Source organism: Crotalus tigris, unplaced genomic scaffold (assembly GCF_016545835.1).
Source record: "Crotalus tigris isolate CLP2741 ecotype Arizona unplaced genomic scaffold, ASM1654583v1 scf7180000018762.419966263:882430, whole genome shotgun sequence".
Lineage (NCBI taxonomy): Eukaryota > Metazoa > Chordata > Lepidosauria > Squamata > Viperidae > Crotalus > Crotalus tigris.
The window spans coordinates 510942-534127 of NW_024097187.1; the positions used below are offsets into that span (position 1 = coordinate 510942).

The following is a 23186-nucleotide window of genomic DNA, read 5'->3' on the forward strand; positions in this document are numbered from 1 at the left end:
TAGGAAAATGTATGATTAAACCTTCCGTATGAAGCACAGAACTTCAGTTAATGCAGCAAGGAATATATCACAAAAGCCAGCTAGTATCTCTTAAAGATCCCAGTTTGATTTCTGTATTATTTCCTAATATCAGTTAGAACAATCAAGTATTTTGAACCTTCAAAACTCATTTGGGATAAAAGGATAGCTAAACTAAAGACCATCCAAGACACTTATACTAGTAATAAAACATTTATTAGAAGAAAACATGGAAAGTAAAAGACATGGCATGTCACAGAATCTTAACAGTTTCAGATATATCTTCATAAAAATGCAAAGCAAGAACGTATTTCAACAAACAAGATTATTTTCCTATTACTCTGGGGAAAAAAGTTTAAGAACATGCAATTAAAAATATCAAGCAAAACATTTCGCGTCAACTTTCCAGAGGTGTAATGACAGTCATTTTGAAAAAAGGTTTTGCACAGGTCCTCATGCCTGCTGCTTCAAAAATCAACCCCAAATTTACAAAGTTTAAGCTTGGCCCCCCAATCACGGAAACTTGATACTATACATAAAAGGTGCCTCTCCATCACACTCCTGAATCTAATGTTGGGGGTAGGAAGGAATAACTTTGCAAACACCCACAAAGTAGCAAACAGAAGATCCTAAATGAATATTGCTGAGAACAAAATTAATCCTACTTGCTTCCTATGTTTTCATTGCTGCATGCATGGTCTGTCTTTTCTATTCAAGGTTAATGTAGCTTCAAGAATCTATACTTGTTAACAAGCCGATATAAGTAAAACCTGTATCATTCCTAGATACAGAGAGGCTTCAATTTAGTAAATGTCTGCTACAATTATCAGTTTTGTTGTGCACTTTAATCTCTGCTTCTGCAAGGAAACTTTCAAAATATAGATGATAGGATGTTGCATAGATTAACATGGAGATTTCCATTAGTCCCAGGAAATGTGTTTTATTCTACACACTATTGTAATTGTAATGAATCAGAGGAGTCAAATTCCAGCCAAAGACATTGTCTTATCTAGTTTACAAAGGGAAAAGTGGCATTATTGCCTACGTATCTGCTGTGTAGTCTTTCCACATCTAAGAAATAATTCTAATTCTCTCTCCTTTATCTACAAGCATGCAGATACTATTCAAAGCGAATATAAAAGATAGAGGGAGTTATCTGGATCTGTTGCCTCCTTAACTGCTGAAACTACAACAACTGACAAAACATACATACATACATACATACAAACAAAAGGAAATCAAACCTGCAGAAATTCAAAATGAAAGGGATTTAATGAGTGCTATTTTATCAGATGAAAAGTAGAAAGAGTAGCTGAAGGACTGATACAAGCCATAATGAAGCAGCAGGTTTTCCATGCATGATCCAAGATGTTGGTGTAAAAGGGCTAATTCCATTCGCTTCCATCCTCGATTTCTGCCAGAGTGATCATCACAACTTTACAATGTCTGCTGGTTTATCAGTTTGATTTACTCTCAAGTAGTCTGTGAAATATCCATATGCATGAAATTAAGAAAAACGGAACTAAGGATCTATGCCTGGGCATAGACAGTCACTATAGCCAGAAGAAAAATGGGTAAAAGCATTCTTGTTATAGAAATTAAAAGGGTGGATGGGTAGGTACACCACCTAAACAAGTCACCTTCTGTCAAGTCTATAATAAGGAAACTAAAATATACCCTAACCCATTTATTCCTAGAAATATTTAGTTAAAAAAAAAATACAAATTCTTCCAAAGGATAATCAGTGTTGTGAAACCACTCTGGATGGACGGACTTTTCAAAGGTAGGGCACAAAGAAATTATATTTAAAAGGGAACTTTCTTTTGACCAAAGCATAAAATCAATGTGGCGTTAAGGGGAAGCAGTTAACATTGGATGCGCTGCGTCAGGCTTCCATGGGAAATGCTATTGTCCACTCTTATCCTTTCAAATAGCCACTTCTGGTACAGAGACCTTTCTTAGAGAGAAACATCTTGCCACTTGAGGAGAAGCGCAGATGTCTAGCTATCCCACCGGCTTTTCTTGCGCTTGGGCGGTTCAGGAACTGCAAAGCCATCTGTCTTGCTGTTGTCTCGGTTGTTGCTTTCTTTCTTGCTCTCATTATTCCTATTTTCAATATTTCTATTTTCATTGTTGTTCCGGTCATTGTTGTTCCGACTGTCTCCATTATTTCTGCTGTCTCCATGGCGACTATTGCTGCTGCTCCCACCTCCAGAATGTCGGCCTTCACTGTGTCTATGGCTATCCCCATGGCGGTTTTCTCCATGACGGTAGCCTTCTCCATGGCGCTGGCCATCATTATGGCGACTGCTATCTCCATGGCGCTGGCTGTCACTATGACGACTGCTACCCCGATTGTCATTGTATCTTTCCCTGCCTCCATTGTTGCCTTCTCTGTTGTTGATGGCATTTGCGCTATTGTAACCCTGAATGCCTGCACTTGGAAAGCTGGAGACACTGTTTAAGTTTCCAGAACTTGTGAAACCTGGGATACCTTTTGCTAAACCTGATACTACCATGGGATTGTCAGGTTTTGCTGAGTTCTGCTGGGCTGAATTTGTTGGCACAGAGTTTAAGCTGCCTGCACTAGTCCAACCACTGGCACCTGCTGAAGAACTGCCCGTCTTCTGGTTGCTAAAACTGGCAGCAACAAAATGGCTCTTATACTGGGACTACAAGAGAAAAAAACATTATAGTAAATATAATATTACTTATAAAATTTCTCAGAGAAGCATGGGACTTTTCTTTAAGCATCAATTAAAACTGGAGACTGGGAGCTCAATGGGATGAGCTTCTGCTTAATAATCAGAAATTATTGGTTAGCACTGCTTTCTTGACTTAAGGAACTTAAGGGGAGGGAATTGTTAGGTGGCCTTTAGTCCCCCTTGTAGCCCTCAAATCTTCATGTGATAACTTGAATTAGCTGGATTTCCTTCTTCACAGGTAACATGGTACAAATAGGAGGCACTGAGTTTCAAAGACTAATGGCCACATTGGACTCAAAGTCTTGGTTGAAAAGGTGGCAGCAGCACTAGAATGAGGGCAATGTGCTCTTAACATGGGGTTCTTTTCATACTAACCTGAAATGCTGCTTTCATTGCAGATAACCTGTCCCCCATTGCTCCTGAGGATGGCTTATATGCTTCATAGTTGACCATCACACTGTTGTTTCCCCGATCCTAGAATAAAGTTGCATTGTTTAGTTGAGGCAGAAGTCTTAGGTATCCTTAGTAGAAATAAATATGTTTGATATCTAGGCATCAATGCTTACCACGTTCTCTGATCCTAAGCCAGGCCGCTCACGATATCCCAAACCACCACCACCAATATTTAACTTCTTGCCCTTCCCTCCCTTGAAACGTGATTTCCGGAACCAAGCATTCTGGGAGAGAAAATTATGACATTAATAAAAAATGCTGGGTTTCCAATATGTTAGCACATTATTGTTTTAGATATTTCAGTTACCCTGGCAAGAAAGAAAGTGAAAGCATTAATTATAGATGCTCTTTGCATTATGTAAGTCCTGACTTTTATAAACTCAGTTTTGTATAAACATTTCAATAGAACACTTCTAATAGTTTCTTTATACACTTCCTTGACTCTATTCTTAGGACCTTGCTTTAGAATGGTTTCCAGCTTTCGTCTCTGCAGTGGGTCTTTAATCTGTTTTCCCTTCTACTGACACATCACTACATGGTTACCACTAACTAAATCAGTGAGTCAAGCTTGTAATTGCTTCTCATTACTTCATTTGGCTCATAAGAAAAATGACAAATGAACCTCTGTGAAGAGTCTCATGTGACAATATGCTGTCTTCCTTTCTTATAGCTTTCTTCCTCTCTTCTACTTGTTCTTGTTAATGCATATAGGTGAGCTACAGAGCAAGGACCAGTTAGTTACAAATGCTGCAATGCCTATCTGACAATCTCCTTCCTCATCAATCCCCAAAATGCCACTGGTAATTACTGTATGTGTGTGTGTGTGTGTGTGTGTGTGTGTGTGTGTATGTATATGTCTGTCTGTCTGTACGTGCGTACGTATATATATAAAATTAATGGTTTCAAGAACAGAATAGTTATGGAAGTTGGGGGGTATCTAAAATTAAATTAAATACAGCTCCCATGGTAAATTAAAATATTAAAATTATATCATAAATATAATCATAATCATAATCAATATTTTCCCATTTTATCTCATTAAAAATTATAACTAATTATAACTTGGTGGCAACTCTTCCACAGTACCAAGTTTTCAAATAGACATGATAGCCAATAGCCTTAGATTGTGTATCACTATTTCTACGACTGTGTCAGTTAATACAGTCAATGTTGATCAATGTTCTAATTCAGGGGTCCCCAACCCCTGGTCCATGGACCATTGGGTATGGGCCGTGCACATGGTGTTGACTGCGTTGAAGCTCCATTTGTGGCAGGCATGTGCGCAAAATTATCCTCCCCCCCCCCCCGCCGGGTTGCTACCAGTCTGTGGAGCCAGAAAGCTGGGGATAGCTATTCTAACTTTTTCCCTAAGTTTTGTCTGGCTTAGACAAAAATATAGTAAAATTTCAAGTAAACTTACTCCATATTACTTCAAACTTACAACCTATATTTCTTATATAATTACTGTACTCACAACCACGTGCTTCAAAACAAAAAAAGAAAAAAAGTTTTTACCTGCATAGCTAAATCCAAAAGTTCCTTTGAAACGTGCTGATTGGCTCCTTCCAAATTGCGAACAAGATCTCCAGCAAAGTTGCTATCCTTCTGAGTCAACAAGGTGTAGGCCACACCCTTTTCCCCTGCTCTACCAGTACGACCAATTCGATGAGTATGAGTATCAATATCGCGAGCCACGTCATAATTGATCACAGTCTTAATGGAAGGAATATCCAGACCACGAGCTAGATAAAAACACTTCAGTTATGAGGTTGGAGGCCAAGAATGCAATTCTCAAACACTATAGATACTTGTCTTTAAAAAAACTATTCATCCTGCCCTTTCCAATGCAATCAGTCTTTCGTCTAGTTTCAAAGGCCCTTATTCTATTTCACCACTTTCAATTTTAGAAAGGTTTCTCAGCTATGCTTTTCTGTGCAAGTCACCTACTGATCTATGCATTAAGTATTAAATTATGTGAAGATCTGGAGAAAAAAGGGGAACATATCCATTTTTATACCCCTCTTTTCAGACTTTCACATCTCTAATTACAGATCTAAAAGGAGTATTTTTCCTAAGCTTGGAATAATGAGATTGAACTGAAATTCAAATTCTGCTAATCCGGGGAACGAGGGGGAGGGAAAAAAACATTCATTATAGATTTAATTCTGTGTATCCTCCTAACCCATGCTAACCCCTAACCCATGCTACCATTGAACTGGAAAAACAGTATTTCTGTATCCTTGCTATCACTTCAATACTAACACTTATGAAGATTTTAGTTTCAAACAATGTATTTAAAGAGTTACACCCGCCCCCCCCTTCAATCTTTTTCACAAAAATATGTTTTTAATGTCTTTACAATATGCATAACATATAAAGCAAAGAAGCCATACTGGTTGTGGGGAGGGATAAAAGGATGCTTTAAGAAACAATTTTTTTGTATTTTAAATCTGGCCCTGCAATTTTACCAGCCACATCTGTAGCAACCAGAACTGGAAAGGTCCCTTTCTTGAAATCTGAGATGACTTTGTTCCTTTCACTCTGATCCATATCACCATGCAGGAGCCCTAGATTATGCCCCTCCTGTTTAAGGTTGTTGGCCAATTCTTCTGCATTTGCCTTCTTGGTGACAAAAAGGAGGACACTCCCTGAAGAAGTGAATTCCACTAGACGACCAGTCAGCCAGTTCCATTTATTTGGACCAGAGCTGAGGATCTCTACAATTTGAGTGATATCTTCATTTGCCTGTTTGGGGAAGCAAACAGAGACTATTAGAATTTAGCAATATAAAGCAAATATTTGTAAGCAAGGCCAAAACAGGGGAATATGCAAGCTTAAGACTTACCTTTTTATTCATTCAAATTATTATTTTAGAACGGGAATTTACCTCGCCAATATCTCCTTGCACCACTCGAATTGGATCAATCAGAATATCCCTGGCCAGTTTCTCAATCTTCTTCCGAAAAGTTGCACTGAACAGAAGAGCTGTTAAGTCAGAAATGCAGTGCTGATTATAGCACATACCCAAAGAGATACCAGAACATACGTTCTCCACTAAGGCAAATCCCTTGGAATATAGACACAATAGTTGGATTCACAGGCTACATCAAGAATATGATTTATTATAGGAATTGTGGTTTACAAATCAAACAGCTAGTTTAACACATTTCTAAACAAAACCCAAATGAATCACATTGTGTAGCACAATGTGTGAACCAATACCCACACAATGATGCAGGTAATTCTGCCCATATTCAGAGACATAAAATAACATTCTTCTCTCATATCCATTAGCAGTCATAAGAAAATTTGTCATATGTAATAGTCCTCATTCAAATTAGGTATCAATGCTGGTAGCTTCTTACTGATTTAAGTGAGTAACCAAATTAAAATATCAAATGGAATTTAGCCTGAAACACAAAAATAGACAGTTTATTTTAAGAGTTTCTTCTGCTAAAGTTAGTAGTGGTTTCATATCATTTTGATGCAGAAAATACAGAAATGCTTTTGTATTTCTGGTAACAGACTTAATGCTGAAAAATGAAATGTAAAAAAAGAATTTCCCTAAAAGATGAAGGCAGAATGAAAACTACATACCTCGATGAAATGGCTCTGTATATTATGTATCATTATACTATGTGTTGCAACCTTCAGCTCTTCTCCAAAACATTGAAAACAGCAGCCAGAGACCAGCAAAAGTTTGCTGCTCTGGCTGTAAAACTGAGTAAACTATTTATGATCTATTTTACCTAGAACGATTTCTAATCTTTGCTATTCAAGATGGTTGCTAGTTGCCTACTTTCCTTGTTCAGATATGTGTGGAGAGGGAGAAATAGATTTCCTTGTCTAAAACCCATTCAGACAAATCTTTAAACCAGAAAAAGACGGGGAAATCAGATATAAGAAAATCAGATATAAGTGTTTTCCCTTGCATAACTGAAAGTTATGTGTAGAACATTTGATATCTAGCCTATCCTGTTCCATTCATAACTTAAATTAATATTAACAGAGAAGTCTAAACCTCCCCTAAATTTTTTTTATTGTTATTGTTAATCTTGCATTAGGAAAGCCCATACTCACTTTGTCTTTCAGGGCGGACATGGCTGGCAATTGATCGGACTTGATATTCTGAAGAAAAAGGAATGAGCTACAGTAAAAAGCATCACCCTCTGAACCATACTCAATATAGTGTAAATAAAAAATAAGATTTGGCAAGGATACACCTTAACTTACAACAGTTCATTAGTGACCATTCAAAGTTACAAAAGCACTGAAAAAAGTGATTTATGACCATTTTGCACACTTACAGCCATTTCAGTATCCCATGGTCATATGATCAAAATTCAGATATTTGGCAACTGACTCATATTTATGACGGTTTCAGTATCTTGGGGTCATGCAATCAACTTCTGCAACCTTCTTATAAGCAAAGTCAGTGGGGAAGCCAGATTCACTTAACAATTATGTTACTAATATAACAACTGCAGTCATAAAATGGGACAAAATTCACTTAACAAATGTTTAGCCAAACCACAGAAATTTTGGGTTCAATTGTGGTCATAAGTCGAAGACTACCTGTATACATGTAGTTCTCTACTTATGACTACATCGGAACCCAGAATTTCCATTGTAAGTTATGACGGTCATAGGTTAAGACATTTACATGACCAGACGTGATTTTATGACTTTTTTTGTAGTGTTCATCAAGTGAATTCCCTGGTCATTAAACGAATAAATGTTTTTAAAACGTAGAACAACTCAGTAAACTCTGTCTCAAATGGATGCTGATATATTTGAGTAAATAAACGATGGACAGTTTAATGCCAATTAACTAGGGTTAATTAATTTCTGAGCCTTTATGTGCTACCTTCAAAGTTACTGCCATCGAGAGAAAAATGGAAGACCAAAAATTCTCTTTTTTTCTTCTGATTATAACATGCTTTTATAGTGCCCTCTGTCATGCAAGGACACTACTAAGAAATATTCTCAATTAACCATAGAGATTATGACAGAACACACAACATAGCTTGATATTAGTATTCACATACATAAGATATATGTTTTGTTTTTTATTTCTCATATTTTTGGTATTCTTCACTAGATGAAATTATTTTTTTTCTCCATGCTTATTGCATTCCCACATGCAAAACAACTTTCAGTTAATTACTTCAGCTATTACCAAAATACCTATACTTTTTTTTTTTTAAACTGAAACTAGTTGGCTAGCCTACTGGGCAAATAATTAAACAAAGCATTGGTCTTACAATAATTTTGCAAGTGGTTATCAAACCAAACGCTTCCAGAAGACAACAGGTAACAGTAACAAGAGCACTGTTTATTAACTATGGTAATGTGCTATTACTGATTACGTACCAAAACCCATATCAAACATCCTGTCAGCTTCATCAAACACAAGGTAAGTGACTCTCTGAAGGTTTGTGGCTTTCTTCTTTACATGATCAATCAAACGACCCTGTGTGGAAACATTTAACATATACCTTAAGCCTGAAACCAAAATAAATACCAATGTGATTCCAGCTACGGGAAATACTTGAAATGGGTATCACTGTTCCAAGTCTCCCTATCCCTTATCATTTGGAAGTCTCCAAGTCTCTGTATCCCTGTCCCTCATCATTTGGAATTTTTCTGAATCCTGCTAGTGAGCACTGAGTTGAGATTAAGCAAATCAAAAATCAAACAATTTCAGAAAATTATTTTGTTCAAAAGCAGAAAAAGCAAGAATATTCTATTCCTCGCTGCAATACAACCATACTGGTGAAATACTTACTGGAGTGCAGACAACAATTTCTGCTCCTTCCTGAAGTGCCTTGGCCTGCTCCCACATGCTTCCTCCACCATATACAGCTACAGATCGCAGATTGTAGGCTTTTCCAAAACGCTTGCATTCAGCATGGATCTAAAACCATATAGGTTCACATCATGTTAAGAATGAAGTAATGAAAAACTGAGAATTTTTTTTAGTTATTTTTTAAAAATGACTTTAAAAAGTCTTCCTATTACTTAGCACAGTAGTGGCATTTGTTTGGTAGAAAGGGCTCTTTTTAACATTTTGGTGGCCTCAAAGTATATGGAGCTTTGGCACTTCCTTATGTAATTATTATTTACCCATTTTATGAATATAGATTTCATTTGGTTCCCACCTAAAATGATGCGAAACTTTGCATCCAATTTTCAGACTATTTCAAGGACAATGAAATTGCATGCTGCACTGGATCTATAAACTCTCCACATAAGATTTAATTATTTAGAAAACGTGCATGTCTGCTTATATTAAGCAAACAACTCTGGATAGCTAAACAAAATTAATGGAGAACAAAATGGAAAATAAAATGAAAAGCAAACACAATAAATACAAGAGCCAAGGCATCTCAAAAAATATTCATAACTTCAAGTGGGCATGTAGCATCATTACAACTTTCCCTAACACCTGAAAGAAAAGACAGATTTTTCTGAAGGGCCAAATGATTTGAGGCCATCTAGATCATAGGAGGAGACTGTTCACAGTACATATAGTACTGTACTGTTTTACATCTGTATCATAGGGGAAGGCTGTTCAAACAGATAAAGCAAATTCCAAGATTCTAGTTTTACTGAGGCAACTTAGCCTGTTAGATCTTGTGGGTGGTAGAAATCAGACTCTATTCTGTGGAACATAATCCCTGCAGAGATAAAACTGACACTCTTTCTCAAGGCCTTGGAGACATGGTTTTGTCAATGGGTCTGAGGCCGAGAGTGAGACAGACAGACAGACAGATAGATAGATAGATAGATAGATAGATAGATAGATAGATAGATAGATAGATAGATAGATATCTCAGACCACCCACTTTAAAGGCTTCATATATATATATATATATATATATATATATATATATATATTCCGATAGTAAATACTAAATTTTCTTAATAAATAAAGACACATGCTGTAAAGATGACAACCAGCACCTTCTTAATACTCTTTAAGGACGGTCCATTTTGAACATGTTGTAGTATTCCAAACTGGAAGTGACTAAGGAGTAAGCAACCATGAGGAGAGCTGGCCAGGAGATGCAACTGGCTCACAAGATGAATTATGCAAAGACCCTTGAGCAGGAGCTGTGAATTCATGAATCCCCCCATCTTCCCCATATTGCGTACTAATTCACTCTATGAGAACACTATCTGAATCAAAGTTACAGATGGAACAATTCCAGAATTGTTTGGAGGAGGGGAGGGAGGGCAAAGCCCTAGAGATCTCAATTTCGTAAAGCACTGATTTGACAGCTGTTCATCTCCAGTTAGACCCTCACAGCCTGTAGGCCCTGGGAAAGCATTTTAATAGTATCACATACAGTCTGGATAAACATTTTTTTCTTCCATAACTTAATTCTTCTCTGGTGTTTCTATTCCCATCTATCCTGCATCAACTGTTCATAACTAAATTATACAGGCTGCTTTCTATAGTCTCTTGTGTTTCTTCATAGCATTTTCCCATTGCACAGAAGGCAGAATTTCAGGTTTTTTGATTAAATATTAAGGACCAAACTCTAATATCTCCATGATTATGCCAAGGCATCCAATTGGAACAGTATGTAAATGAAGACAGGAACACCTCCTCACAGATACAAATATTATTTTTGTAATTACACTCTTTCAAAAGTAATAGAAACAAAAGCAAGTACTACTGTGACGTTCATACATGAAGAATTATATGCACAGCTACATCTTATCAATTTTGCAGTCTGCTCACACCAGCACAACATGCTAGAAAACCACACTCAGAAAAGTTCTTTGCACTTGCAACATAAATTCCTTCCTCTGGAGATTTTTTTTTAACTCTCAGAAGAAGCTAGTCATATATAGTAAAAGAACTGGCCTTTTCATAGAAGTCATTTTTCTCTGCAGAATTATCACAGTCATATACTCAATAGGATTTTTTAAACAGATAAATAGTTAAAGATAAACTAGTAGGAAACGCTAAGAAGTGGAGGCTACAAACTATAATCTTAAAGAGCCTTCAAAATTATATTTGTTGTACTAATTTGTCAGACAATGCAACTTCCTATATTTCTAAATACCAATGACCCAGAGAAAGATGTACTTTAGTTTTTCACGATTTTGCAATAATAAATTGTTACTAATCAATATTAAACCAACCTGATATTAAAATCACTAAATGATTTTTCTGAGTTGGTAGTTTTGATTAAAATGAATAACTAAGACAGGATTGTTGCTAGAGATAGCAATAGATATCTGATTATAACCCCTTCAGTATAATCTTCAAAAGATACAATGAATAGTATATATTGTACTTTTAGAAAATTCTTAAACATTACTCCCCCTTCTATAAATATTTATTTTCCCACATTTCCCCCACAAAGATTCAAACTTACTTACCTGTTGGCACAATTCTCTAGTGGGACACACAATTACAGCAATGGGACCATCACCTGGCTCCAGCTCCTTTTGATCCATGATATGGATTAACATGGGCCAAATGAAAGCTGCAGTTTTTCCACTGCCTGTTTTTGCAATGCCAATCATATCTCTGCCACTGAGTGCCACTGGAATTCCCTACAGACAAAGAGGAACAAAACTCTGCTTTTATTTCAAACTCAGCAATCCTTCAAAATACAGCAGGTGATTCTGAATTTAATAAATTAGTTTGAAAAATGTCCACTGAAACAAGGATGGGGAATTTCATGCCGTCAGATTTTGCTGAATTACAACTTGAATTGCAACCTTTATAGTCAATAAGGGATAGGGAAAACCACATTTCAGTAATAACTGAATGGTTTTAGGTTCCTTATTATTTCATCAGGGAAAACCACATTTAAACATACAACACACCTAATCTCACTGTACACTGCCCAAGATGTTTTTGGTACTCAAGGCTGGTCTAGAAACCAGGAGACTGTGAACTCTAATCCTGCCTTAGGCACGAAAGCCAAATGGATGACTTTGGGCCAGTCACTCATCTCAGTCCCACTTCCATCTCACAAGGCCATTGTTGTAAGGAAAACAGGAGGAGGAAAAAATATTATGTATGTTTGCCACCTTATAAAAATAAAGGGTGGATAAAAGTCTAATTAATCAATCAGTCAATCAATCAATCAAAGGAAACAATGACTTATAGTCCTATATCAAATTCTAAGTTGTACTTCGTTTCTGTATTCAACAAAATAAATGATTCTTCTGATTTAAGTTCTACAGATTTGTGAGCTCTAGAGCAGGGCTTTTTAACCTTTTCACCCACTGTACCACTTTTAGGATATGGCAATATCCAAGTACCACCAGTTGCCTAGCAAGGTGTCAAAAACTTGATGACCAAAAAAAAAAAAGAAAGAAAGAAAGAAAAAAAGTTATGAAATACAGGTAGTCCTCGACTTACAACAGTTCATTTAGTTACTGTTCAAAGTTACAATGGCACTGAAAAAAGTGCTCCCCAAGCCACAGCCGAGCAAGACACCTGCCTGCCCACTCGATGGCGCTCTTCCTCCTGTCTGAGGTTTTCATTGTTGTGAGCATTTCTGTTGAGGATTGGCAGCGTGAGGTGCATGGGGGGGGGGGGTGTTTGATTTTTATTCTCCCCGTCTACTGGGTGGCTGCAGCAGGTTTTGGTCACTTCACATGACCCTGGGACACTGTGACTGTCATAAATATGAATCAGTTGCCAAGCATCTGAATGTAAATCACAAGACCCTGGAGATGCTGCAACATTCCAGCTGATCGACGTTTCTTCTGGGCTCAGCAGAAGCACCAGGATCAGCACCGAGCTCCAGCTGGAGCCTGGCGCTGATCCTGGCCCTTCCACTGAGCCCTGACAGCCCTGCAGCTCCAGCCATCTCTTGCTCAGGCTTGTGCGGTGCTCCCACCGGTTCAGCTCATTCCCCTCCCCCGCTACCACTTTTCTAGGTTGGTCACATACCACCTGCCAGGTTCCAATGTACCACAGGTGGTATCCATGCCACTGGTTGAAAAGCCCTGCTCTAGAGAAATCAGTAAGAATAGCTAACTTTTTAAAATGTTCTAAATCAGGGGTCCCCAATCCCCAATCCGTGGACTGATACAGGTCTGTAGCCTGTTGAGCAAGTGTGGGCAAGTGTGCAAAGCTCCATTTGCACATACGCAGGATTAGGTAGCACATGCGAAATCATCCTCCCCTGCAGCCACCCCTGCGGATCCACGGACTCGGAAAGGTTGGGGACCGCTGTTCTAAATAGTTTCTATTTTGTTGGAATGTTTACATATAGAAGCCATTCTTTTTTATTTTAAAGATGCAGATTGGTTTTCAGGCTCTATATCTCTAAGTCCATTACATGTGATAACCAACTGATAGTCTCTCCCTGCTCTCGCAAAAACTATGGAACAATGAGACTCACCTGACATTGGATAGGAGTGGGTTGAGTGTATTCTGATTTTCTGATTTGGTGCATAAGTTGCTCATCAAAACCAAAGTGAGCAAAACTACTTCCTGGCCTTGGAGGAGCAGCACCAGAGACCTAGGAAAAGAGAAGTTAATTAGACATGCCAAAGTTTAACTGCTTGTATTATTCACTTAAGAAAATCATTTAATATGCATGTTGGTGTGGAGCAGAAATGGGCTACTTACCCAAGTTGGAGGTTACTGGAAGGGATAGGGTGAAACAGTTTGAACAATTTGTCCCCCAACAAATAAATCGGAAGAGGCTTTCCAGTATTTGCTGATGTTACTGGAAGGGGTAAGATTGAATTTTTTTACACTTTTTTCTTCTGGGACTCTGGGAGAAAAAGTGTTCTCTTTCCCGTCTTAAATTTCCTAATCACATCTCAAATGAGCTAAAAATTGCATTATTAATTTCATCCATTTTGTTTCTGAATTTCAGCAGCACCATTTGGGGGTACTTTAACAATATATATATAAGAATGGCTTGCTTCAGAGGCTTCCTGTTCCTATATGATTCTTGGTTTTGGAGAAAAAAAGAGGATCAATAATGCATCACTGACATATAGCTATTTTGTTTCCAAATATTGATGCTACCACCAGGACACAGAGGAAAGGATGCTGCGGATCACAAGTGATATATAAAAAGTTATACAGGAAGGAAATTAGTTAGCCTCAAACCTCTATGCCTGTTACTTGATGCACTATAAGAAAAAGTAAATAGCTAGAAGCGTTTTTTTTTTAAAGTGCTAGTAATGGGCCAGAAACTGGAAAGCTCAGGAAGCATTTCAGAGAGTCTAGAAAGAAGCCTCTTTCCAATTCTAAAATACAAAGAAAAATGCTACATGAACTAAAAAAATACTGAATAGGAAATAGGTGACAAACTGTCAAAACCAAAACATTTATCCATCAATTCCCTAGAGCCCTAAAGTTTTCTTTCTTTTTTTTTTCAATATTATGTCTCCCTTTCCTCTCAAGTCATATTTTCTTCTCCAAACTCTTTCCTTTTGGAAAGCACTCCCTGGTCCACTGCAATACTGCTGTAAGATCCAGCATCTGTTTAGCACACAATAAAATGTTGAACAAGAAAAAAACAAGATTCTTGTTTTCACCTTACCCGGAGATTTAACTTATGGCGCAGCTCCACTACTTGTTGTGGGGTGAGACTGGTGATTTCTTCATGCTCATCATGGAAGTTTTTCTCAAATGGTGGGTACTCAATCTGCAAGCCAACTACTCCTTATTAGTAAGGAATGCCATCTGAACAGGTAAAAGCTAACCGTTGCTAACTGCTGTAATATTATGATCTTTCAATCACGAGAGAATGTTAGCAGAACATTTGAAACATTGGAGCACAAAATTGACAGTCAAAGTAAGGAAAACAATAACTGCAATAAAGTTCTTTTGTCAAAATAAAATCCTTTACTTAATCATTTCAGCTATTAATAGTTAATCTTTCAGAAACACTACAGTACAACAGAGAAGAAACTGAACACATTACACTAAGGGTCCCCAACCCCCAGTTCATGGACTGGTACTGGTCCTTGGCCTGTTAAGAACCAGGCCACACAACTGGCGGGCAACTGAGCAAATGAAAAACCACCCCCCACCACAAAAAATTGTCTTCTACAAAACTGGTCCTTAGTGCTAAAAAAGATTAGGGGGGCTACTGCATTAAAGAATGTGTTTTCTTCCTATTTTGCTTCTTCAATATTATTGTTCTTATTATTTAGCTTAGCAGTAATACAATTTTACTAAAAGAATAAATTTCATCACCTCTGAATGATCAATAGGTGGTAGAGGATCAATAATTTTTTTAGATGGTGCTATTGGATTGCCATCACTATCATACTCCAAGTTATCTTCCTCCTCTTCTGGAACCACACCAGCAGTGGGGTTTTCAGCCATATAGCGGAAATAAGCTTCCTGCAGCAAAACAGAAAAGTGTAACTGCATACAGATGCCGAGAGGGAAGAAATGCAGTTTATTGCTCACCACATTAAGTAATAGTTTACTTTAATGTCTGCAACAGCAGTAGGAGTCTATTTGAATTGCATTTTTAGCACAGAAATTATCTAGTGAAACTACAATGACTGACGAATATGAACAATATTCTAAGTCTTCTTGTAATGTACACAATTCAGAAGAACCTAGATCTGCATAAAAATTCAGATAAAACCACAAAGGACATTGTTCCAAATACTGAGATGACTTTAATATGTGATTTCTTAACAACATAATACACATTATATTAATCATATTCCAAACTCTTTTCTGGATCTCTGATGGCTGTGATTATAGGAAGTCCTCGCTTAAACAATGGAACTTTGGGCTGGCAACTATGTCCCTAAGTAATGCTGTGCAACATTACAAGGGTACTTGTGGCAGTCCCAGTTGATGTCACTATGTAAATCTTGTGCAATTGAAGCAGTTTCATAACCACAATTTGTGACTTCCTGATGGCTTCCCCACTAACTTTACTTAACAGAAAATGGCAGTAAAAGTTGCAAATGGTGATCATGTGACCTTGCAATGTCGTAATTGTAAGCCAACTGCCAAGCACCCCAACTGCAATCACATGACTGTGGGGATGCTTCAGCAGCCACAATTATGAGGACCCGTCAGACACCCTCATTCAATGCCGTTAATTCAAATAGTCACTAATGAGTGGTTGTTCAACAAGAACTACCAAAGGAATGCCCCTGCACATATTTTTTTCTCTTCTTTATTTCACATTTTGCCTTGCAGGCCCTGAAGCAAAATTATAAATAGTTTCTTAAAGTCTGTAGTTATATAGAGTTACCTATTTAAAAATCAAGGAGCTAATTTTAAAATGGAAGAGAAAAACCTTTTCATTTGGCCTATCAGTGCATTCTAAGTTACTAAGAAAGTGGGCCAAGAGAATGGTCACTTATTCAGAATTCTTGAGTTATTATAAACTAGCAACATGCTAGTACACACTGGTTATTTTCACTGGTTACTTCTGCAAGATGGAATGACTAAACGAAACCCAGATGGCCTTGTCTCTGGTTTTATTTACCACTACAACACATGAACTCTCTAAACAAGGCAAAATCAAAAGCCAAGAATAAACCATTGATTATGATTTTATCTTGTTAGAAGAATTAGCTGGATTCTTCTCTCTACGAAGAACACCAGTATCATTGGTTATCCTGTCAGTAGGATTTAGAAGTCTCTGTTTTAAAACAGCATTTTCCTTTCTTTTCATTTACAGTTGTTTTTATCACTTAGAAGGAGTTTTGAAAGATTTTTACTCTGAAATTTTTAACATTGTTAAAAATCATCAAGCCACAGGTTCTATTCACAAACCACAGATAGAGCCAACCTGGTCTCTTAAACTATTTCCACCAGGCAAAGCCAAGTAGGAGCAAGAATTCAGCATGCATAAGAACACTTTTAAGTCAGTATATGAAAGAATTCTAAATGAAGGCTGTTCCTTTTGTCAACACTTGCTTACTGGTGTACACCGCTTAGAGAGTGCTTGCACTTAAAGCGGTATATAAGTCTCATAAATAAATACATAAATAAATAAATAAACACGTTTTCTTATATCCAGACTACAAAGCTCCCTATAAAATAAATGTTTTAATATGCGGGTTTAAAAGTTTTCTTGCTCTTCTCTTATTCTTTTACTCATTAGAAACTTGATTAAGATGATGTTTGCAAAAAAATCAAAATCCAAGAATCAGTATGAGAAAACCATACTTGGATGCCCAAGATATACCTTGATTCAAAATGCTTCAGAAGAACTTCATGTATTTTAAATGTCTTGTACCCACACAATGAAGTATCATTTCATCTACTTTACCTCTATTTAAATGAAATAAATTTATAAGTGAAAATTTAAAAATACTTTCCAGAAGACAAAAGTTCAAAATAAAGTTCTGGTAGCAAGTTCATGTATTATGGGACAAGATAAACTTCTGAAAGCACTTTCTTTAGGATCTATTCATCTATTCATAATTTCAAGTTTAACGATAAAATGAAATTAAGTAAGATCTTCCCTTCTTTCAAAAGAAAATATTAATTTACATTCAGAGTAACTACCTATCAAAATCCTTAAAAAAACCTGAATTAAGTTTTTCATATGCACATTTAACCAATTATATCAACTGATTGCTTTAACTACTTCTACAACTGTATCAATATTCCACTTTTATTTCCTCTCTTTAAAAAGCTGGGCGAGATGTACATAAGTATTCTCTGCATGTTGTAAGAACCTTGAACCAAATAAGAAGATATAGGAGGGCATTAGGACATATTTCTATTTATAAGTTAAAATTTTGTTTGCAAAAGATTTATTTCTGTATTTCTGTATTCTGAACTAGAATTAGTCTGGTCCTGTGGGGCCTCAACTTTGAAGAAATAATGAATTGAGTATGCTCCTGGCTGAAAGAAGGCAACAAGACCTCCCACAGACAGGTAACAAGTGGACTTTACTGGAATGAATAATTACACTATACTTGCCATTGTGATATGGAGATGATTGTCCATTCATTATAGAAGCAACAAGGTAAAGGAATCACATTTGTACAAATGAAGAAAGTGGATACTTTGGGTATCAAAGACATACTAACTTGTTACCAGCACACATGAAGCTCTTATGTAGTATACTAAGTTACAGTGCAGTCTAAAAAATATAAAATTAGATGTTCTAGTGTGAAAATTAAAAGAGAATAACCTCTCTAATGGCTTCTACTTACACTTTCTCAGCTGTGATATACATGGTGAAAAGCATCCTTTTATACTAAGACAGATTTTAACATTAATTTGTACAAGGGATCCAATTTCATTTTTACATAGATAGAAAGATTTTGTAGAAAACTCACTTGATCATCTTCCTCTTCAATATCATCGCGTATACCCCTGGAAAAATAAGCAGAGAAACAAAACTTCCCTGCAAATGTTCCACATACCCAGCTCCATATATTCAGCCTGATGAGTACCAAAATGACTTAACACAGATACATTCAGCTGCAATAAAAACACATTTCTTATAACAACCCCAACCCCCCAGGACTTGCCAAATTCTGACAAGTCGATTGGTATTTCCAATTTATGAAATATGAGAAGTGTTTACAGAATTCTAGACCTGAAAAGGACTAGAAAGTCACGTTTCGCTTCTGCCATAAGTCAGAAATAATCATACACTAGCCCTGTACAATTTAACAATCCAAATCCAAATCACAGCCTCTAGAGAATTTCAGCAAAGCTGAACTATCTTGGCATGAAAATATTATCTAACTAGAAATAATATGATACCATGTTTAAACGCGATGAATTTTTATTTCAACAGGAATATGATATACGAAACTTACTTTGAATTCTTTCTTTCCTTATCTTTATCTTCTAATCTTTTCATGTCTCTAGCAGCTTGATCCTAATCAATCACAAAATGAACATGATTTTAGAAAGTAGCATATTTGATATCAACTTCCATCAAAATTCCTGCTACTTAGAAATTCATGGAGCTGTAAGCAAGTAAATACAGAATCCTCAGCTTAAGTCAGTTCATTTGGCAACAGTTCAAACTTACCGTGGTGTTGAATACATGAACTTATGACATCATACTTAAGGACTGCACTGCTTACCAATGGCAATCTTGGTCCCAATTGCTATCATAACCAGAGAGCTGCTTGTATGTTATTTGATAAACCAAGTACAGATTTTTTTCACTGAACTTGAAAACTGATTTCAATGGTAGCAAAAACAGTGCCTTCTTTTGAATCAGTTGTGATTGACAAGACTTGACAAAAACAAGTCTCAGATTTAAACAAAAGCTCTTGGAGCATGGTCTTTTCTATGATAGCAACCCAAAATATTTTTATAGCTGAAAAGATAGCAATTGCTTTTATTCTGTTTTGCTTTTTCTTTTATTTCTGTAATATTAGCTGGGCAATCTGTTGAAAAGTAAGTACATTCAAGAATAAATGAAAAAGTGCTTAAATAAGATTAATAATACTTTTATTTCTTGTTTTTAAAGATCAGACTTAAAGTGTAAGTTGCTTTTCTCGACAACAAATTTTCATGTCAGGCAATCTTTGTAAAATTAAAGAAAACAGTAACTTACTTCCACTTCAGCCATGAATGCCTCTAATGGGTCATCCTCACTATCTGAGTCACCTGCTTTAGTATGGAATTGCTGACGAGTAGGAGAGTTTTCAGCAGGAATGTATGGCAAGTCAACATTATTGGAATCTTCCTCCTCATCTTCAAAATACCTAATCATTAAAAGAAATAGAAAAAAGGGAAATCCTTAATAAAGAATCCAGTTATCAAAAATCCAGCAGCATAACACAGAAAAACTTCATTTTCAATTTATTTGAATTTAAAATATATTATATGATTACGAGTTAAGTAATACCACTTCCTAACTCTCCATTTATATGAGCTGCCTATAGTTCAGGCTGCATTCAAGACTTTTGTCCCATAGTGTAGCTTAACAATAATAAAAATAAAACAAATTAATTAGGTCATACTGATTTTACTGGCTATAATAAAAAAGGCTACATCCCTCATTGGTGCTGTGTTTGATACTGTTAGGTAACACAACCATACTTTAGAAAGTATGTCTACTATACCATGTTTCCCCAAAAGTAAACTTTACTCCAAAAATAAGCCCTAGTTTTGGGGCGAGGTGCACGCCTAAAAATCAAGGTGAGAGTGGAGATTACCGTTGCAGTCAGGCTTCCCATGGATTGACACTTGCCTCGCCAGCCCACTCCTTCTGCAGCCAAAGGAGCAGCTTCATTTTGCAGCTGAGAATGGAGCTCAAGCCTGAATTTCGCCATCAGAGGCCTTTCTGGAAGGTCTCTGCAGCCGAGAATTGAGCTATGGAATCCATAACTTGGTTCTCGGTTGCAGAAGCCTTCCGCAAAAGCCTCTGACGGCGAAATATAGGCCAGAACTCCATTCTCAGTTGAAGAATGAAGCTGCTCCTTTGGCTGCAGAAGAAGTGGGCTGGTTGGGTGGGGCTGTCGGTGCCACTGCCACAAGGTGAATTAAAAAGACACCCCCCCCAAAAATAAAACCTGGTATCTCTTTTGGAGGGTGGAGAAAAAAGACCAGGTCTTATTTTCAGGAAAACACAGTAGATATATGTGCAAAAATAAGAGCTTACGCATTCTCTTCATCAAAATTTGCTCGTTTAGATCCAATCTTGTAAAAGGATGGCAGCTGAGGTGGTGTTGTCTTCCCAAACCCAGCAGAACCAGTGGCTCCAAAAGCACTATGGGATTGCTGTGGCAGCTTGGGCTCCTCCTTCTTTCCAGATGATATTGAAAAGCCACCAAAACCAAAGCCTCTCTTAGTGCCAGGTCCACCTTTGTTCCAATTCATGATGTTGGTAATGTATCTAATGAAAGAGAAAATCAAATTTAAAACCACTTACCCATTTAAAAGATAAAGAAATGTTGACATAATATGAATTACATAGAAAAGACTGATAGGCAAATAAGTTATTTACTTTTAACAATTACCACACTTTAGAAAATTCCTTCAAAATAAATATCATTATATTTTTTACAGGACATCACTTTTCACAATTCAAAATAGGCAAATTAAAGCTTAATTTAATGGAAGTATTTTGTTTACTAAAACAACGGATCTACTTTTATTAAGTAGATTAACATAATGGCTTATTATCAGTTATTGTAACTAAAATCAGAAACTGGAGCAACAATCCTTTTGAGAGGGATAGGGAAGAAATGTTCTACTAAAGAGGAAGTGAGATTTTTTTTTTTGGTACTTTCTTTTTCAACTGATTCTGTATACAATAAAGGAAAATAATTTTGCCACCCTTTTATTCATTCAGGTGAATGAAGAGATTGGATTCATTGCACCCTAGACCTCCCCTGAGCTACTTGTTTCTTTCCATACACTGACAAACTGCAACAGAGTAGTGGCTATCCTAAACATTTTTCCACCATAATTGTTTTTTAATATGCAGTGATCCCTTATCTGCTCCTCATCTTCTAAGTATCTAATCATTCAGAGAAAAAAGAATTTTCCTCCTACTCTCATTCCAACTCAAGGTTGCTCGCTCAATCTTAAATAATTGATATGTATCATATAATAAATTATGCCCTGCTTATTAAAATCTAGTCTGCTAATATAAAAAAATTGGCAACTATGTCATTTTATTTATTAATAAATAAATAAATCATAGACTAAGAAACTCACTATACTGTTTAGCATAAATCTACGAATCTCCAGTCACTTGTTTTCAGGAATAAGTGTTTTTCTTTAAGTTAGCCAAAATGTAGGTAAGATCTTTTTTTTTAATAGTCGAACATTCATTAGCTTCTCAAATTTACTCCCTTTCAAACTGATTTTATACTTTCTCTTACCTCAAGACGGGCCACAGGCCGGTCAGAAAACGCAAAAAAGAGGTTACCTGATGGAAGAAAATGTGAAAACGATAAACTCCAAATGTTTACGTGACCCGACTAGGCCTCAGCCCCGCCCCCTCATTTTCCTCTTTAACCAACGGCCAAACACAGGACGATCTAGGCTTTCCTTAGGCCCTTTCCTTTGCCTTTTTTCTCTGCTTCTGTTCTGTTTACCTGCTGTTTATTACTCAGGTATTTGGGGATCCTTCTTCCCTCCTTTCTTTTGCTGGATTGCTGTAATGTGCAAACGAGGAGGTAGACGTTGCCTGCTGAAATGACCGTGACGTACATACGTCACGCATATAATAGACCGACACTCTCCTCTTGAAGGCCCTTGCACATAAACCTCGTCCTCAAATCGTGGGCCTTTACTCTACCCTGCGCTCCTTGATGACGCCTGATACCAGTCATAAACTCTGAAAGAATGGAACATAGAGTTTGAATGTATAGAGTAGCATAACACATGCCTTTATTTCTCCAAATCTGTAAAAATACAATTTTGCTTTTTTTTCACTCTATATACTGTACTTCTTTTTGAATTGAGATCATTTCTTGAAAAAAATATGAAATGGCAAAAATGCAACCCAAGATGTATTCAATTGAATTCGACTTGGTGGTGGGTCTATAAAAGTGGAGAAAACTTAAATACTGGGTACTAAATAAATTAAATACTAAATATTAAAACAAATTGTTTGCCCTTTGTGAATGACACATTTCTTTTTTGAGTGAACTCACTGCTTTCCTAACGCGCCCCACTAGAAAAAATAATTGCAGCTGGAGTAACAGAAATCCCATCTTTGAAAGTAAGTTCTGAATTTTGAAGATTCTAACTTTGGGCATTTCACAGTAAAGTTCTGAAATCCCTTATGACCATGACAGCAATAGAAACATTTACATGGTATATCTTTGCAGGCTGGCAGTACCCAGCCTATCTTTGATGAATTACAGTATACCTGGCTACTTTGTAAATGGGCAACCACTAGAAAATCTCTCAAGTCAAAAAATTTCCTCCAAATGGCAAACAACTTCTACCTTGTTCTCAGGAGAACCTCATGGTCTAAATGAGTCCCATGTGTTAGTAAAGTCACTCAGTTTGAAGATATCTTACATCACACCAGCATGCACTTATACTATGGTATTAAACAATTTTAGCTGAAACTTCAGTTCTTAAATATA

At 36.7% G+C, this 23186-nt stretch overlaps 1 protein-coding gene across 2 annotated transcripts; it reads right to left on the minus strand.

The window, feature by feature from the left end:
- Positions 1-212: 212 nt before the first annotated feature.
- Positions 213-22345, minus strand: DDX42 (DEAD-box helicase 42). 2 transcript variants are annotated; one of them, XM_039355844.1, is made up of 19 exons: positions 22185-22345; positions 21969-22015; positions 20741-20974; positions 19691-19841; positions 18939-19000; positions 18450-18486; positions 15376-15525; positions 14717-14821; positions 13559-13678; positions 11574-11750; positions 8965-9093; positions 8550-8649; positions 7257-7304; positions 6064-6161; positions 5645-5921; positions 4692-4918; positions 3290-3400; positions 3099-3197; positions 213-2690 (listed from the first exon to the last, which is right to left on the minus strand). In XM_039355844.1, the coding sequence occupies exons 1-19, from the start codon at positions 22299-22301 to the stop codon at positions 2019-2021; spliced, it is 2961 nt and encodes a 986-aa protein (XP_039211778.1). In that variant the 5' UTR covers positions 22302-22345; the 3' UTR covers positions 213-2018. The 2 variants fall into 2 exon arrangements, with proteins under 2 accessions (XP_039211778.1, XP_039211780.1); XM_039355846.1 differs by lacking the exon at positions 21969-22015 and having other exon boundaries at positions 2019-2690; positions 22185-22303.
- Between the last annotated feature and the right edge of the window lie 841 nt (positions 22346-23186).

Coding starts and splice junctions, on each gene's coding strand:
- DDX42 (XM_039355844.1), bottom strand. CDS start 22,301: ATGTACGTCACGGTCATTTCAGCAGGCAACGTCTACCTCCTCGTTTGC. Junction 14,822..15,375: donor CACCTATTGATCATTCAGAG/GTGATGAAATTT, acceptor GTTGGCTTGCAG/ATTGAGTACCCACCATTTGA. Junction 5,922..6,063: donor TGCAAGGAGATATTGGCGAG/GTAAATTCCCGT, acceptor TTCCCCAAACAG/GCAAATGAAGATATCACTCA.